Below are 18,131 nucleotides of genomic sequence, written 5' to 3'. Positions count from 1 at the left end.
TAAGCTTTGTATAAATCTTGCATCTCTCACCTTTGTTTCTTTGTCATAATCACGTAAACCTTTTATTTACCTCTCTAGGAATGATAGAAACATACTGGTTTCTTTCCAAAACGTACTTCACAACCAAATGTTTATTCATCATAACTGCATTGTAAAATAATTCATATAATTAGGCAAAAAGCCTGTTCAATAGTACCTCTTCATGTCCCACAGAAATGGAAAAACTCCACTGGGCCTTCTTAAATTTTACAGGTTTATTACAGTATCTGAACCAACCTTTTGACTGCCCAAAAACCTCCGTGTACAACAACCAATTAAAATACAAACTTTGGAAATTTCTCCAAATTTTTCAGTGATGCATTTAGATTTTTTTGTTGAGACACATAAAAAGGACAGTCTTCTGGTAAACTCTGTCAATATGAAACCAGCATTCAAATGTGATCCGAAGACCTTACAGACAAATACAAGACAATGACCTCCGTCGAAACTCAAACAGTTTAGTGTGACTAGTTATTATGAGACAAAGGGACACGGGTATTAACTCGCTTAAACAACCAATCCCTTAAACCTAGAGCTTCCCATGCATTGAATGTTCATATTTTTTATATGAACAGCAATCAGTGGGGTGAATTTTTAAATAAATCTTAATTACATGATAAATGTTAAGTAAAAAATCTGAGCAGTCATCCTGCCCTAACACATTTTTACTGAACAAATAGTTAATGTGTATAGAACTGGTAAAAATAAATCCAGACGATTATTTTAGTAATAAGTTCCGTAAAAGAGAAATGATTGTTTAACAAAAGGTAAAAAAAAAAGCAAAGACCACATTTACAGATTGTATTTGGATGCATCATATTATGAAACGGATATGTACCTCTTTCCAGAACACTTAACAAGTAATGTAGCTGTCTTTTCTATACATGATGTGCGTTTAAAAACAAACCTTATCTGACTGTCTGTTAACATTTGTCATGTAAGCCAGGTAACAGATTGACGAGAGCTCAACTGGACCGGTGCGGCCCCGAGTGCTCTTTGTCCCGGTCCATCCTTATGAAGGTTAAGCGCAGTAAAAGTCCATTTCAGTGTTGGTTTCTATCCCTGTGTCTCTGCACCAGTCCAAGCGTGGTGGAGGGTTGTATTTGTCGAGATTCTTATCGCACTGTTTCTGCCCTATCCAATGGTGACGCCAAAGCCACATTGAAACTTGTTTTTGCGGTGGTTAAGGAAGGCGCCTAGAGCTAATGATAGGGGAAGAGGAACCAGCTTCTTTTCCAGCGTTGCTCCCACCACCCAGTTGCTATCTAAAGAACCTTAAGGTGGATGAAGAGGACAGGGACATATGATTCAATGTGACATTATGATTCAAATATTTAAATGTGCACACAATTCAACTGTTGTTGTGTTATTGCTTTCAAGCCAAGAAAGTTTTGAAATATTAAATACGAGGAAGAATACCTTTAAACAGCAGGTTTGCTTTGGGTACATCCAACTGATAACCGAAGGACACACTTGTGTCTTGCATCCTTGTGCTGGCCTCAAACTCCACCCCAATCTGAAGCTGCGGAAAATGTTCCAATTCAAGACTTAATATGAAGTTCAAAAGACAACGAGGCTTGTCTAAATAAATAAACAGCTGATAAATCTATCCACTAATATTTACACACTTTCTGAAATGTGTTTAAAAAACATTCCACAACCAAATGCATTAATGTAGTTAATTAGATACCTGGTCATTGGCTTTGTGGTAATAAGATGCATGTGCACCAGCTCCTCCAACAGTAAACGTTGCAACATAATTGCTACCTGAGAATAAAAAGGTCTCAGGTCAAATCAAATCATACTTTTAATGATTTAGCCACACTTGGGTAGACAAATGTGATGTGAAAGAGTAACACATCACATTACCTGTGTATCTGCCAACTAACGACGTTACTGTGCCTTCTTCTCCTGGTCTCTTGTGATAGACCAACTCACCCCCCAACACCAAAGATGGAGTCAAAGACTGGAGGTAATGTGCTACTAGGATACCTAACACACAAAACATAACAACAGTCAATAACGTGTGTACCTGAAAATTGTCTTGAAATGCAAGTTACAATACCAGATCCAACAAGAACATCTGGGTTGCCAAGGGTAACAGAGGCAGTGAAGTCTTCACCACGGTATTCTCCATCACACTGCCAGTTTACAAACTTGTGTTGCTGCGTCTGTAACACACAATTAATTCAGGCCAAGGTTATTATCGTTTACTAAAAAGGTAGAAAAACTTTTCATTTTCATCAGTCTAAATATGATTTTTAAAACTTCTACTCAACAAAAACAAGAAATATTCCCTTCGGCAATAAACATGGATATGTTTAAGTTGAGGCATCAAAATTATTAACAGAAAATAAAAACTAAAACAAAAATAAATGAAAGAAAAATTAGGTGTTTATATTTTATTCATGTAATTTTTATTGTTTCAATTTCGTCTATAACGAATAGAATTGGTGAACACAAGCCTGGAGAGCTATATATACCTGCATGGCGACTTTAGAGCGCACACGGTTGGAAAGCTGATGGATGATCTGTGCATTGAGACTGCCTGTGTTGTCCATGTCGCCCACCATGACAGGAAAAGACTAAAAGACAACAAATCACCTTACACCTAATGTAGAACATCACACTTTCCATAAACAGTACAGAAATATAACTCTGCTGCTCCTTTAACAGTCTTCAACGATAATTGTATTGCCACTTAAAAAGCAACTCACCTCTGCAGGACCTGTTTGCTGGCTGCCCACATATGTGGCTCCAAATCTGTAACCGGAGTCCCCCAGAGTGCTCAGAGTAAGTGTGTGACTGACCTAAGGAGGCAAATGAAGAGGGGACACTTCTGTGATCTCTGACCTCCCTCCAACATCCAAGGTGAAATAAACTATTTTATTCAATGCTAAAATAAATGCATGATACTGCCATCAAGTTGAAGCTGTCATGACTAACCTGGAAGTGATTACTCAAGCCTTTGTTAACAACCAAACGTACCCCCTCCATCTGTACAGGGAAGACCTCTGAGTAAACAAAGAAGTTTTTAGATTATTACACTGCAAAACAAATTGCAAGGAAAGAAACGAGTTTTACTCTAACCTTTGCACTTGCGATGACACTCCTCAAATGTGCCAGGGTTGGGGAGAGCCTCTGTGTCCGTCCCAGACTGTCCCTGCATGCCTGAGGAAGGTGGGACTGAAGAGACCGGGGGCATGGTGAAACCTGGAGGTACAGTCACTAGACCTGGCCCCCCTGGGGCACTGCCACCCCCTGAGACTGGGGGTGGGTTTGGGGAGCTGGCAGCCAACACACTGCCCATTCTGAAGGAAAATTTTATAAATAAAAAAGACTTGATAATATTTATAATGAGGGTCTTCAAATAGCTAAAATAAGTAAAGGTGCACATTTTTGGGGAAATCTTAATGTACTAATACCTAATAACATGGATGCAGTGTCACACAGATGCCAAGGTTTTTAGTTACCGTGCCATGACTAATTTATTCCACAAGTAAATGTGTCCAATGATGAGGGGGTTACAGAGATAATAAGATTTCACCAAAGGACGTGTTTTGTAAATAAAACAGCTTTTAATCAGCAACTAATATGTCTGGTGTCTTTTTTCATGTTAAGTCTCATCTTGAGTTAATTGTGTCATACATTGTTTTTATATAAATACAGTTAAGACGAGGACATTTTCGAGTTTCATTGTGCACACAGCAAGGTGCGTAAAAAAGGTCCCCTGGTTTACAAGCCAAAACTAGGCAGTAACATAATTATTCAATAAGTAAAACCAGGTTTAACATGAAAGAACCTAGACTACGCTGTCAACAATAGCTTTGGCGTGACCAAAAATATCCACTGACAAAAAACCTCAGTGACTAAACACAGACAGAGAAACAAGAGTAATTCTACTAGACCAACAACTGTCAAAACCCCATTAAAACCTTTAACTCCAGCGCCAGACAAGCTGTTAAACTGCGACTCTCCAGAAATGAAAAGACAGCTGCCCAAGCATAGCAGCCATTCAATGGAGACACACTGGAGAAGAGCAGCTCACTAGCATGTGGAGCTTGATTCATGCTTCACTGCCTTAATAGCAGGTAGGCTAAGGTTGATGCTAGCTAGCTAACACGGTGGTAGCTGTAAGGCATGAAAGAAAGACATACAAGTTATCTCAATGAGACGCGCAACAGAAGCTGTATGCTATACTAGCTATATAACCGTATGCATCAATATATGCCGCAGTAATTCATACGAAATTTATGAATTCTGTTTACGTAACTATTTGGAGGCCTCGTGTTATACTCACGTTTAGCAATGCAGTCCAGCTATACGGCTACGAGGCACCGGTAGGATGTAAGGGACGACCTACGTAACCGACGTCTTGACCCGCCCATTCCGTCTGCGTCAATATATGATTGGATAAAGACCACCATGACTGTGTGATGATTGGCTACTGGGTATGGCGTACTTCTGAGGTCATCGTTGCAGGAAATACGAGGCTCCGTGACGTATGTTGAATACGCCTTCAAAGTTGCTCTTCAAGGGTACGACTGGTGTCCTGGGTATGGAAGGCCAATTAGGCAGAAATGTCTTTAGACGTAACGTGTACAGACGCTATAACGCGTGTACGCGTTATTGCGCCTAAAGACGTAATTTCGTGTACAGACGTTAGACGCGCGATGCGTTATTGCGTGTAGACGCGTAAACCCACAACGTCCGCTGTCAAACTAAAAGTCACATCAAGAAATGTAGCCCTTACCATATTTCATTTTAGCTACACTTTCCCTTTGACACTTTTTATTTTGCTTAAAAGCACGGCGAAAATACAGTTTAATATTATTATATAAATAATTAAATTTATAATTACTAAACATAGTATTTTGTGGAAAAAACTCTGTTTTGTGTACTGGTTAACCAATATCATATGCTGCATTTAGTTTGCATTTCAAAACATATATTTTAACAAAACATATTATTCACACTGCAAAACTGCGTACTGAGCCCCTTTCTCTACTCCCGTTTCACACTCGACTGCAGGCCTGTGAACGGATCTAACTCCTTCATCAAGTTTGCAGACGATACAACGGTGATTGGTCTCATCAGCAACAACGATGAGACTGCATACAGGGAGGAGGTCCGGCACCTGGCCACATGGTGCTCAGACAACAACCTGCTCCTTAACACCTCCAAGACAAACGAGATCATCGTGGACTTCAGGAAGGCGAAAGGAGGCACACACGGGTCCACATTAATGGGATGGCTGTTGAACGTGTTTCCAGTTTTAAGTTCCTGGGGACTCATATTTCGGAGGACCTGTCCTGGACCACCAACACCTCATGCCTGGTCAAGAAGGCTCACCAGTCTCTCTTCTTTCTGAGGACACTGAAGAAGAACCAACTGTCTTCAACTATCCTGGTGAACTTCTATCGCTTGCCCGTTAGAGAGCATCCTGACCAACTGTGTCACAAGGTACTGCAGCGGGTGGTGAAAACAGCCCAGTGCATCACAGGGACTACACTTTCTCCCATTGAGGACATCCAGAAGAAACGCTGTATGCGTCGAGCTCGCAGCATTCTCAAGGACTCCTCTCACCCTGCTCATAGACTGTTTACTCTCCTGCCTTCCGGTAGGCGCTTCCGGTGCCTCCAGACAAGAACCAGCAGACTAAGAAACAGCTTTTTTCCTAGAGCTGTTTCATCATTGAACTCTGCCCCCCACTGATTCCACTACCTCTCTTACCTTTTACGTCATCACTGCTATAACATCGTTTACATTGCACTACAGGGCTGCATGCATGACTGAACTGTACACACCAGTACTTCATGTTATCTGCTCTACTGGACTGTTTACACACGCACAGCATCATTTGCACTCTATACTGCTCACTTGCACATCTGAAATATGCTCATTTGCACTAATGGACCACTTCCATAACTGTACTAACCTATCTACTGCACTGTAACTCCATTAACTGCATCTACTCATCTACTGCACTGTAACTCCATTAACTGCATCTACTCATCTACTGCACTGTAACCTAATTAACTGCATTAACTCATCTTCTTGACTGCAACATATTATTAACTCTTATACTGCACCGTATCTTTAATAACCGCATTAACTCATCCACTGCACTGTTACTTCAACAACTGCATTAACTCACCTATTGCATTGCAACTTTAACTGTTAATGTCAATAATCTATGCACACTTAAATCACTTGCACTATTGTTTAGTCTAAATTATTATCTGCTCATATCCACATGTACATTAATGTTCATAGTGTTAATGTTCATATTATATAGTCATCGGTATATATTGTTCATAGGACATACCTACTGTCATATTTTCATAGAACATACCTACTGTAAAATATTTTCATAATCCATGCCCACTGTATAATATTTTCTCAATATTGTATTCTGTATTTATTCAAACTGTATATCCTGCACTTGCTAATTGCACTTCTGGTTAGACCTAATCTACATTTCGTTACACTGTACTTGTATATGTGTAATGACAATAATGTTGAATCTAATCTAATCTAAGTGGGAACACTGTGAGGAGTAGTAGATCACTTGGCTGTTAAGGGGAAAAAACCTCCACATTATCTGACATGCAAAGATGTACACATTCTTGAAAAACGCGTCTGCAATTGTTAAGAAAATTTGGCAAAGACATTGCTTTTCCTTGTCTACTTCTACCGCTTGTATTTTGAAATGCTCTCTTTTTCCGTGTCCTAAAATTACTTATTGCTGACGCATCCGGAACGTATCTGGAACTAGGACCATATGCAATGCCACGCATAAGGGCACGTCACGTTTAAATGTGGCTACGTGAACGATGACGTCACGGCTATATGTTTAATCAATTTTATGCAAATCCTTCCGTTTTGGGGCTTACCATTGGCTAAACCAAAACGTCTGTACGCGAAATTACGTCTTTAGGCGCAATAACGCGTGTACACGTTACGTCTAAAGACATTTCTGCCTAAATGGCCTTCCATACCTGGGTTTTAAAACCTAATCTAACTTTAATTACTTTTGGCTTTGAAACATCAGTTTTCTAATTTAAAAAATGGAATCAAATACAAATATAAAATGATTTCATACCCTTATTGTTATTTTTTATAATAAAAACTAATGATTAAAAGTAATGTTTTTATTTACCTCGAGACACAAAGGAACAGTTGACAGTAATTTTTATTCCTACTATGGAAAGTCAATCATTTTTATTCCTACTATGGAAAGTCAACGTAGAACAATTCAATTCAATTCAATTTTATTTATATAGCGCCTTTCACAATTTGCATTGTTCCAAAGCAGCTTTACAGGGGAAAAACGAAAAACCCAAGAAAGGGTAAAACACACTACATGGTGTTTTATATAATAAATCCAATTATTCTAGTAAAATAATATCTAATGTCAGCATCTCCTGGTGGTTTATTTAGCATATTTGCATTAAGTGAATGCTTGGCTGAAAAGATGCGTTTTTAATCTAGATTTAAATTGGGCGAGTGTGTCTGATCCTCGAATAGTGTCAGGAAGGCTATTCCAGAGTTTAGGTGCTACATATGAGAAAGCTCGACCCCCTTTGGTGGATTTAGTTATTCTAGGTATTATCAAAAGTCCTGCGTTTTGAGATCTTAGAGAGCGTGATGGGTTGTAGTATGATAGAAGCTCTGTTAGGTAGGTAGGGGCTAAACCCTTTAAGGCTTTATAAGTGATTAAAAGAACTTTAAAGTCAATACGATACTTAATGGGTAGCCAGTGAAGGGTTGATAAAATTGGGGTTATGTGATCATATTTTCTGGTCCTGGTTAGAACTCTGGCAGCTGCATTCTGAACTAACTGTAGTTTGTTTATTGATGATGCAGGACAACCACTAAGTAGCGCATTACAGTAGTCAAGTCTTGAGGTCATAAATGCATGAATAAGCTTCTCTGCGTCAGCAACACACAGAATATTTCGTAACTTGGCAACATTTCTTAGGTGGAAAAAGGCTGTTTTTGTGACATTTGAGATGTGATTTCGAAATGACAGGTTGCTGTCTAATATAACGCCTAGATCTTTTACTGTATTTGTTGGAGTAACAGTACATCCTTCAACTTGCAGTTTATAATCAGAAATATTTGGTTTGCGTGTCTTAGGTCCGATAAGTAATATTTCTGTTTTATTAGAATTTAAAAGAAGGAAATTATAGGTCATCCAATGTTTTATATCTTCAATGCACTCTGCCAATTTGGGTAGCTGGGAGGAATCATCTGGTCTTGATGAGATATATAGCTGAGTATCATCTGCATAGCAATGGAAGCTAATTCCATGTTTTTTAATAATGTTTCCAAGGGGAAGCATGTATATGGAGAACAGCACGGGTCCCAGAACCGATCCCTGAGGTAATCCATAATTTACTTGCGTTAAATAGGATGATTCCCCATTTAGATGGACAAATTGATGTCTGTCTGACAAGTAAGATACACATTCACAGAACACTTCTTGGGAGAACAATTCCTTTTCGGCTATATTTTTAAAGCAACATTTTTTATTCTCTTCAGTTCTGCTGCGAAGTCTCCATTGCGAAATTAAGCAATTCAAGTTCATGAAGAAATAAAGGAAGTTTGGATCATATTTATCTTCACACACTGCTTCCGTAATACATGGGCTTCTTATTTCTTAACAAACAAATGACAAAATGTGGTCTGTTTAGTCAACCACATTCACATTTATTCACGTTGGTCAGTACTAGTGACATCACACTGAGACTGAGCAGGATTTCATCTGTCAGCAACACACTTCACACAAACAAGAAATACTGAAAAGGTTTCAGGTTGTGACACGGCCTCAGGTGTTTAGATTTTCCAAAGAAGCTACAGTGCTTGATATCTGAAAATTTTCTTTGTCAGCAACTGTGCTTTTTTTTAACTGTAAGGTTTCCAAAAAATATTTTTCAGATTAAGCAGGTTTCAATTTACCACCAAACGATTTATGGAGTATTACCTTTTTGATGGACCAGGATAAGAACACAAAAATAAGAAAAAGCTTTTATATAAAAACTTACTTTAAATGTAATGAAATTCAGAAATGTAAATAAGATGATCAGTATTTTTTTTAACTTTCTATACATGTGTGTTTAAAAACAAACCTTATCTGACTGTCTGTTAACATTTGTCAGGTGAGCCAGGTAACAGATTGACGAGAGCTCAACTGGACCGGTGCGGCCCCGAGTGCTCTTTGTCCCGGTCCATCCTTATGAAGGCTAAGTGCAGTAAAAGTCCATTTCAGTGTTGGTTTCTATCCCTGTGTCTCTACACCAGTCAAAGCGTGGTGGAGGGTTGTAACTGTTGAGATATCGCACTGTTTTTGCCCCATCCAATGGTGATGCCAAAGCCACATTGAAACTTGTTCTTGCAGTGGTTAAGGAAGGCGCCTAGAGCTAATGATAGGGGAAGAGGAACCAGCGTTGCTCCCACCACCTTAATGGATGAAGAGTACAGGGACATATGATTCAATATGACATTGATTTAAATGTGCATACAATTCAACTGTTGCCCTGTTATTGCTAACACATTAATATTTAAAATATTAAATATGAGGTAGAATACCTTTAAACCGCAGGTTTGCTTTGGTTACATTTAAACTGAGTATTTCAAGAAAACAAACACACATGGAGAATATGCTGGACTTTATTTTGTTTATAAGAGAATGGACAGGATAGGCTGGCATTAACATTTGGAGCAAAAAGCTTTGGCCATTCTCCCATTAATCCTCAGAGTAAAACAAACAGCGTCTACTTAACACAACACATGGCAAAGAGAGCACAAGTTAACATACAACAGAGGACATGGGACACAAGTTTACACTGAAAGATACCAACTATTACAGCTGCCATTTCATCACAGCATGTGTGCTGATATGTTGTAAAATCACTCACTTTGTGCATTAGACAAAAGACTGAATCGCATTACATTGCTTAATGAAATATTACAAACCCAAACATACCTGACTTTGTTTCAATGGGAAAAAAGGATGTCAAATAACCTAAACTGTCTCACATTCTTTGAAAATATTTCAAAAATGAACTATTGTAATCCTGCCTCAATTAAAAATGTGCCTGACGTTTACACACAGGGACTTTTATTGCTCTCCCAGCCAATGCTAAGGTAGGTTACATTTTTTACCAATAAAATGGACAAATAAAGAATAGATTTATGGGTCTGAGGTATCCAAATCTAACAGTTTCTTCCACTTTCAATTCTCACAAAGCCTTTTTTGCACCGCACACCTAGAGCGCTGCCTCCTAACCAGAGGAAGCATAAAAGAGATTAAGGCACTTTTTGAGACAGAAACAGCTGTAAGAGAGTGGTGCAATGTACATAAAAAACAATTTAAAGAAGTCTTTATGTCTAAGCGCTGCAGGGCTTTTGAAAGTAAAGATGACATATGAAACTCAAAAGCAAGCCAATGAAATTAAACTCTAAATATTGTCCGCTGAAGAGAAAAACAAGCACCAGCCTGCACCCTTTCCTAAAATGATATGTACAACAAGTCTGTAAACAACCAAAAGATCATTAGAAATGGTATACTGATTTCCGGGTTATCCCTGATCAACTGCTATGCATTTAATAAATTAGTTCTTTGAGGAGAAAGAACCCATTCATTAGATGCACAAAAACCCTAACATTAGTTGATGAACTGGGGCTTACAGGGCTTGGGCATTTACTTTGTCTGAAATATATCTATTATTGTTCGGACCAATTAAACTAACAGCAGAAACAGACTTTGAGCGGTCTTTTCGAATATTCTATTGTGCTACAAGTTGGTAAGCTGCCTTGCTCGACGTCTGGGAGTTTATACGAAACAAATCTTAATGACTTTATACTGGCCCCTTAAATTTCAGCAGCTGATCAAATTTTACTTTGGGAGCAATCAGTTGAGCAAAAAAAACAAAAATATCCTTGCGCCTGTCTTCAGTAGGAAAATGTGCAGAATGCCAAGCATCAGTCCATTTATTCTCCTGAAATGAGATATTGGTACATTCAATCTACACGTAAAAACAGGACAAGTTTGAACAGACTTCACAAGAGGATATTAAAGTGGCCCATCATTTTATTTCTTACCAGTCAGAAGTTAATTAAGCTCTGATGCTTTTTGACCAACGTCCTCCTCATCTGGATTTAAGGAGTGAAATTCTGCCACATACAGACTCTTGTCAATGCTGCTGGGAATGGGCTTGATGTCAGTGATCAGCTGGTCCTCAATGCCTTTAAGGTTGAAACGATCTTCTGCGGTGATCAGGTTAATAGCCAGACCCAGGTGACCATACCTGCCTAAGTACAGAGAGTTAAAACGTTAAAGAAAATCTGTGCAAAGCGCAACAATGCAAACCCTGCCACAATAACCACTGTTATGTTTTACCTGATCTGCCAATGCGGTGCAAGTAGGTCTCTGCATTTTTGGGAAAGTCAAAGTTGATAACTACATTGACAGCCTGGATGTCAATTCCTCTCGTGAAAAGATCTTTGAGAGGGAAGATATCAGTCAAAAAAGTTTCAGGAAATAAAATATTTTAAATAGCAATGTGCTACTAATACATAGCAATTTGATGCAAATAAGTTGAAATGTACCTGTGCAAACCAGGTTCCTACACAGCCCATTCCTGAAGTCATGGAACACCCGGTTTCTGTATTCCTGTGATATTTAGAATAAGTAATTTAAAATAAGACAAACCGCAACCTGAGCATACAAAAAGCATGAAATAAAGCATCTGACCTGCATCATCTTGGCATGGATGTAAAAGCAGGAATAGCCAAGTTGAGTGATTTTCTTGGCAAGGAGTTCCACTCTTTGGGTGGAGTTACAGAAGATGATTGATTGGTTGATTTGGAGCTAGGTAAGAAAAAGCCAAATATTAAATAAAGATATTAAAAAGGTATCCCTGCAAGGTACAAAGTGTACAAAATACAAGACTAAAATGTATATACAAATTAGGGCTGGGCGATATGGCTTAAAAAAAATCTCCGATTTTTTCACAACAAACCCGATTTTCGATTTTAATCGATTTATTTTTTCTATTTAAAAACAAACTACAACTGACAAAGAAATTGCTCAAAACAAATGTAGTCTTTATTTTGTTCTGATTTTCCTTTATGCAGTTTAATCTAAATTTCCCATTGGGGCATAAGTGTAACAGGAAACAAGCCTTAAAACATGCTTATAAACGAGATGGCAGGCCCTGCCATTGTTAACAGTGAAAATGTAGCTTATCAGTTTTCTAATAACCTCAAACTAACAGTGACACAATGCACCTTCAAAATAACTTAAAATATGAAAAAATAATTTAATTGTGTCCCTTTTTGGTCAAATAAATGTGGCAAAAATGACTAAATTAGATTGTACAAAAATACATACAGCAGTGGTATTCATAAAGTGCAAACAAAACTTTACAATTTCAGGGATTCAGGAAAACTGTTTAAACAAAATGAAACATCTACATCCATTACTTTAGTTTCAACATTCTTCATTTACACATTTTTAGCCAGGAAGACAAGCCTGTCTACTACCTCTGGCTTGAGGCATGCCCGGTTACATGTAACAATGCCCCCTCCCACACTGAAAAGCCTATCTGATGGGGCACTTGTAGCAGGGACAGACAAGTGTTTTTTGGCCAGATTACTGAGCCTTGGGAAGTTTGGTTCGTGACGCTTCCACCACTGCAGTGGATCAGTGTCTGGGTGTGCCGCTACCCTCTCAACAAAATCCATGTCGCAATTAGACGCGAGCCGCTTGCCAGAAGCCCCTCCCATGATGCGTATTTCACTCACGAATGGCGCGAATTACACGCGTGAATGAAGCGAGTAAAATCAAAATGTTCAAGCGTCCAACTACTCGCGAATAGCGCGTTTTATTCGCGCAACTCGCGTTTGGTGTGAACACTCGAGAGCGTCGGTCGTAGAAGTTAAAGAGAAAACCGATTTTCATTAAAAAAAAAAAAAAAAAGCCCTAAACGTCAAATTCGAGTTAATCGATAAAATCGATTTATCGCCCAGCCCTAATACAAATGTATACCTGTAGCATGCCAAACAGTCTCTGTAATGACAAAAAAGCTAAAACCAGGAAGCAGTGTCACTTACCCTGGAGAAAAGTGTGTTGAGACAGTGCACTTTCTGTCTTTCGGTTACATAGGCATAGTACTGTGTGATGCCTTTCAGGGTCAGCTCATCCATTAGATTGATTTCATATGGCTTTTGTAGATGTTTGGACTAGGAAACAGAATACATAATGAAGTGCATTGTTAAAACAGCCACGTATATGAGAAGCAGAATCCTGGTTTAGTGAAAATATCTTCTCACTATAACTATGAAGGAGCGTAGCAAAAAACCCAAAGTTGAGTTGTTATGTTTATAAGAATCCTCACCATGAACTTCTGCACACTGATGGGGAAAGTGGCAGAATATAGAAGAACTTGACGGTTTTTGGGCAGAAAGCTGATGATGTCCTCAACAAGCACAACAAAGTCTTGAGAAAGCAACTTATCAGCCTGTGAAGAAACAGTAAGGTCAGAGGAAGCTTAGCTGAAAACCATGAGCCTCATTTCTCTTACCTCATCCATCACAATCATCTGAGCTCTGTCAATTTTGGCCACACCTTTTCTCAACAAATCAAGGATTCTGCCTGGGGTAGCAATTATAACATGAACTGGAGAGGAAAAAAGAAAAAAATGAAACGCTTGGCAACATAGACAGCATTCATATCCACAGTTACTTAACAGGGTAATTAACTTTATTAAACTGCCATAACCTCCCCTGTATGTAAAACAAATTAAGTAGAGAACTATCGCGGTTTCAAAATTCTAACTATAATGCTTAAACATGCAATAAAATTTAGGCAGAAATTGGTCAGTTCAATAAGGCAACTCAGGGAATACAAAACCTATACAATTTATTCACTCTAGAACACAGATTTAGGTCACAAATGTCTACACCCTGACACCCAAAGAACAAGGCTGGGGGATACACAAGGAATTACCAATCTCATCAAGACGCATGATGTCATCCCTCAGGTTGGTACCACCTGTCGTAGCCATAACCTTGACGCCACCAAGATGCTTGCTCATGTTGATGCTTATCTGGCTCACCTGCAGAGCCAACTCACGAGTTGGCACCAACACTATGGCTACAGATGAACAAAAGAAATTTACTCAAACAGCATACATTATTAATGATGGATTAAAGGTCCAGTCAGTGAAATCTAGCAGCAAGGTTGCGAATTGCAACCCAACTGCACATTCCACCCCCCCTTTCGAAAAACTATGACGGCTGACAGAACATGCCGAATGGTGCATTTAGATAGAAATTGCTCATTCGAAGGCAATAAAAACAAAACGCTTAACACACATCTAAAGGCATAACTATGTATATTATCTTGCATTTCTATACATAGATCAACCCCAATATTACACACTGGACCTTCAAACCAACGATGGTGAAAAGGGCAGTACTCAGTACCTTGAACGTAGTCTTTCTTCAGATCAATCCTCTCCAAGAGGGGGATGAGGTAGGCTCCGCTTTTCCCTGTGCCATTTTTAGCTCGGGCGAGAATGTCCCTTCCTGACAAGGCAATGGGAATGCTCTCCTCCTACAATGATAAGCAACACGGACAAGAATGTGACTTTGGTATAAACCAGTGGTCCGGAATCTGGGGCTTTTTTTTTTCAAAAACCATGTGGCTCCACTAGTGTCTCAAGGCCCAAGTATGGTCTATCAGTCCACCCATTTTCACGGACAGCCTACATGATGCTACTTCGTCATGACGTCAGACGTTAAAAGTACAACAGCGCATGCGCGAAAAAGTGCACTAGTCCACTAGAGGTCAGAACACACAGAAAGTGTGCAGTGTGCCGCTCAAACCAAGAACAGTAAGCTAAAAAGCATATCCTTCTCCATTCTCATTTGTTGAACTCTGATGTCCCAGCTTGATACGTGAAGAGTATGCTCAAGAAGCTGTGTGGACGCGTTTGTGCTCGAGACGGACACGGAAAGTAATACATATGAATATTTCAGGTTGTCCTGGCCAATACACAAATGCAGTGCTATGCGCAAGTGTCACGACACTAATCAACAGCACACAACATTTCTAAGGTAACCTCTCGCACAAGCTACCCAGAGCACGGAAGAGTGTAGAAGAGCGTGCATCATGTTTTTATTGAAAGTTACGGCTTCTGTGGCATATGATACAGAACTTGTTGCCTCGCTATGTGATCACATGTAAAAAGTTCTTTAAACAAACCATGCAGCAACGTATCAGTGAGCAGACTTTCTTTGTGGGTTTGATCCCGGGTATTGCACATACTTGTGTGTGCAATCCCTTGTGTACAAATGTGTAGTATAATGCAATGTAAGCCCCTTTGGATAAAAGCGTCTGACAAATGCATCGATGTAAATATAAGACACAAAAAAAGATTTTCGTGAGAACCGGTACTATAGCAACATGCACTTTTTAATCGTTATATGTTAGTTATGGGGTTTAATTGAATGGAGGCCTATTGTAAACATGTAGCCCAAGTTGTTTATAAGTAATGGAAATAACTTTTTTGAAGCCACAGATGTATGCAACGTTTCGTTTCACTTTGTTTTCTGTGGACATGTTCTCTTATCAAAGGAAAAGAACAATTGATCCCAACAGGGACCATACTGTGTTTTGTCTGTGGACAAAAAACAAGTTATTAGTATTGAAGATGTTATAGTTTTTGCAATGGCTCTTTGCTTCCTGACCCCGGTATCAACCAAGCAGATACAAATGACAAATCATCAGTGCAGTGACAATCAGAATCATTTTGTAATTGTTTACGATCAAGGTGGAAATGTGTAATACCTGGATAGGGGAAGGCTTCTCCCAGCCCATCTCAAAGATACCCATTAGCAGTTCACGCTTTAGGCAGTAATCCTCAAACTCATTCCCCTTGGTTGCAGTCACATCCTGTAAGAGGACGAGAAACAAATTATTTTTCTCTTCAGGAATGCTGATTATAATCCATTTTAATTCACCCCAAAAAGAAACCAAATGTACACGCAGTTAACAACTTACCGTGGTTTTAACTCTTGTGTCTTTTGGTGGAAGCAGCAGGCACTTCTTCCAGTCATCTCCAAACCTAAAAACAATTGTCCACAAATAAACACGTTTTCCATCAATTCCATTTCATGCAGTTCTACACGCTGAATGTGGTCAATATGAGAGATCAAAACTCACAGTATGTGCTTAAACATACTGTTCATCTCTGGACGTACCTGATACCACCACTGCTTTGGGGTATACTGCTTCCTTTCTGGGGCACAACGGGTGCTTTTCCTGATTGCGTTGAGGAAGTGAGTGACCCCGACTGAAGGGTCATGGGCTTAGACTGTCCGTTTTGTTTGGTCATTGCCATGACTGAAGCAGGGATCTCGGTTCTTGCTGTAGCCATTGTTAGACGTATGCCTCAACAGTTTCAGTGAAATTTTGTTTTCTGCTACTTCTTAGCTATTTTTCAAACTGTTCTGCTCAATGTGTTTTTGTAAACAGTTTCTATTTCTGGTACGTACAGACCTCTTAAAAAGAAGAGTGCCTGGCGTAAAAAATGTTTTAATAAGAACACTCTCCTAAAATAGGAGAAAATTATATTTATATCAATAAATATTTCAAAAGCCTAGAGCCCAAGTACAAAATAACTAGCAAACAGGTACGTGCAGGTCTTGCACACGGATTCCAAAATGCAAGTGATACAAAAATCTAATAATGCTGTTCAAAAATGTTTGTTTACTATCCCTGAAAATGTACAAAATATTAGCTTCTCTTTTTCCCCCTCTATTTTAAACTTGTCAGATTGCATAAATTCTGTAGTACCTTCTATACTTCTTTTGGTATCCAAAAAGTCTTTACATTCAAAAGCACAAGGCTAAGCTAATGGTTCTTACGAAATTCCTTTATTCTCTTCTGTATGAGGAATTTCAAACCTCGTGTCGCTTGCACTTATTTAAAGAGCTGAAAAATAGTGAGACGACGAAACTGAGGAATTCCAAGTCCAAATCAATGCAGGATTAACAGTCCAACACTACATTGACAGTCCATAAATGAGTCCTCTTGGCTTCTCGTCTTGCCTTTGCTCACTTTACTCTCGAAGTTCCTGAACACTTCAGTTGAGGAAATTCTGGACTCTCTGATGTACCACCTGCCGAACATTAAAAAACAACAATGTGTATTCTTAATATTGTCGATCTAGAAGTAATTCAAACCAGGTTAAAGGAAACTTAACATATGAGGGATCAAATAATTATAGCACAAAAACACCGACAATACATCTTACGTTAGCTAACACACGCGTTTAGCTAACTATTTCTGACACTTGATAAAGTATGAGAACCCTCGTAATTTACACGCTTGTTAGGAAAAAAATCCCACATTGGCTTCACTTTTAATCAAGTTATTTCGCAGACTAATCTGAGGACATTTAACGTTTAAATCTGAAGCGAAATTAGTTTGTGAAACGTGTGCACGCAGCTGCTCGCGGCGCTAAGCTAACGAGGCTAACAGAGGACCACAAAGGTGCTTTATCGATGAACTTTTTTCATTATCAACACAGCAGTGCGCGCGTGTGCTTTTAAGCTTTAAATGAGACCAACTCGACTGAGCACACCGTCTCAAAGACAGGGTAACGTTTGTTTCACGCATTCGGACAGATCGATGAAGTATATATCAGATCTTATTAAATAGCATGCTAACTCAACCTGCCAGTGGTTACATTGTTAGGACGTTAGCTTAGCGCAACGTTAATAACACCGTACAGCTAAAGGAAAATAAACGTCCCGTTAAATGAAGTTGATATCCGAGCATTTACCTTCTTATTTTGATATGTTTGAATCTTCGTGGATTTGATCAAGTCAATTCTTCAAGAGTTTCTTGAGAAATTCTTTGTTGCTGTTGGCTTTTGTCTCTTCCGTCTAGAGATTTAACATGGCCGTACGCTAAATCGATCTCGGAGGACGTAAACGCACGAAACTAAACCGACCAATCAGATTTCAGAGTTTGAATTTGAGGGGCGGTACCATTGTAAAACTCAGCCCCCACA

The 18,131-nt window shown here is 39.0% G+C and overlaps 2 protein-coding genes across 6 annotated transcripts; both read right to left on the bottom strand.

The window, feature by feature from the left end:
* Positions 1 to 42: 42 nt before the first annotated feature.
* tomm40 (translocase of outer mitochondrial membrane 40 homolog (yeast)) lies at positions 43 to 4,736 on the bottom strand. 5 transcript variants are annotated; one of them, XM_079468823.1, is made up of 10 exons: positions 4,340 to 4,736; positions 3,130 to 3,350; positions 2,986 to 3,053; positions 2,757 to 2,849; positions 2,523 to 2,624; positions 2,105 to 2,210; positions 1,909 to 2,031; positions 1,730 to 1,806; positions 1,459 to 1,561; positions 43 to 1,313 (listed from the first exon to the last, which is right to left on the bottom strand). In XM_079468823.1, the coding sequence occupies exons 2-10, from the start codon at positions 3,347 to 3,349 to the stop codon at positions 1,174 to 1,176; spliced, it is 1,032 nt and encodes a 343-aa protein (XP_079324949.1). In that variant the 5' UTR covers position 3,350; positions 4,340 to 4,736; the 3' UTR covers positions 43 to 1,173. The 5 variants fall into 5 exon arrangements, with proteins under 5 accessions (XP_079324949.1, XP_079324952.1, XP_079324950.1 ...); XM_079468826.1 differs by having other exon boundaries at positions 4,313 to 4,356; XM_079468824.1 differs by having other exon boundaries at positions 3,465 to 4,349.
* A 4,962-nt stretch (positions 4,737 to 9,698) lies between these two features.
* ddx61 (DEAD (Asp-Glu-Ala-Asp) box helicase 61) lies at positions 9,699 to 18,090 on the bottom strand. Its single transcript, XM_079468814.1, has 14 exons — positions 17,901 to 18,090; positions 16,315 to 17,234; positions 16,115 to 16,178; positions 15,902 to 16,006; positions 14,536 to 14,665; positions 14,057 to 14,203; positions 13,632 to 13,726; positions 13,446 to 13,568; positions 13,162 to 13,290; positions 11,801 to 11,917; positions 11,656 to 11,719; positions 11,447 to 11,548; positions 11,149 to 11,358; positions 9,699 to 11,045 (listed from the first exon to the last, which is right to left on the bottom strand). The coding sequence occupies exons 2-13, from the start codon at positions 16,488 to 16,490 to the stop codon at positions 11,159 to 11,161; spliced, it is 1,452 nt and encodes a 483-aa protein (XP_079324940.1). The 5' UTR covers positions 16,491 to 17,234; positions 17,901 to 18,090; the 3' UTR covers positions 9,699 to 11,045; positions 11,149 to 11,158.
* Positions 18,091 to 18,131: the final 41 nt, after the last annotated feature.

This window comes from Barbatula barbatula, assembly GCF_947034865.1.
Source record: "Barbatula barbatula genome assembly, chromosome: 12".
Lineage (NCBI taxonomy): Eukaryota > Metazoa > Chordata > Actinopteri > Cypriniformes > Nemacheilidae > Barbatula > Barbatula barbatula.
This window is presented reverse-complemented; position numbering and strand designations above follow the sequence as displayed.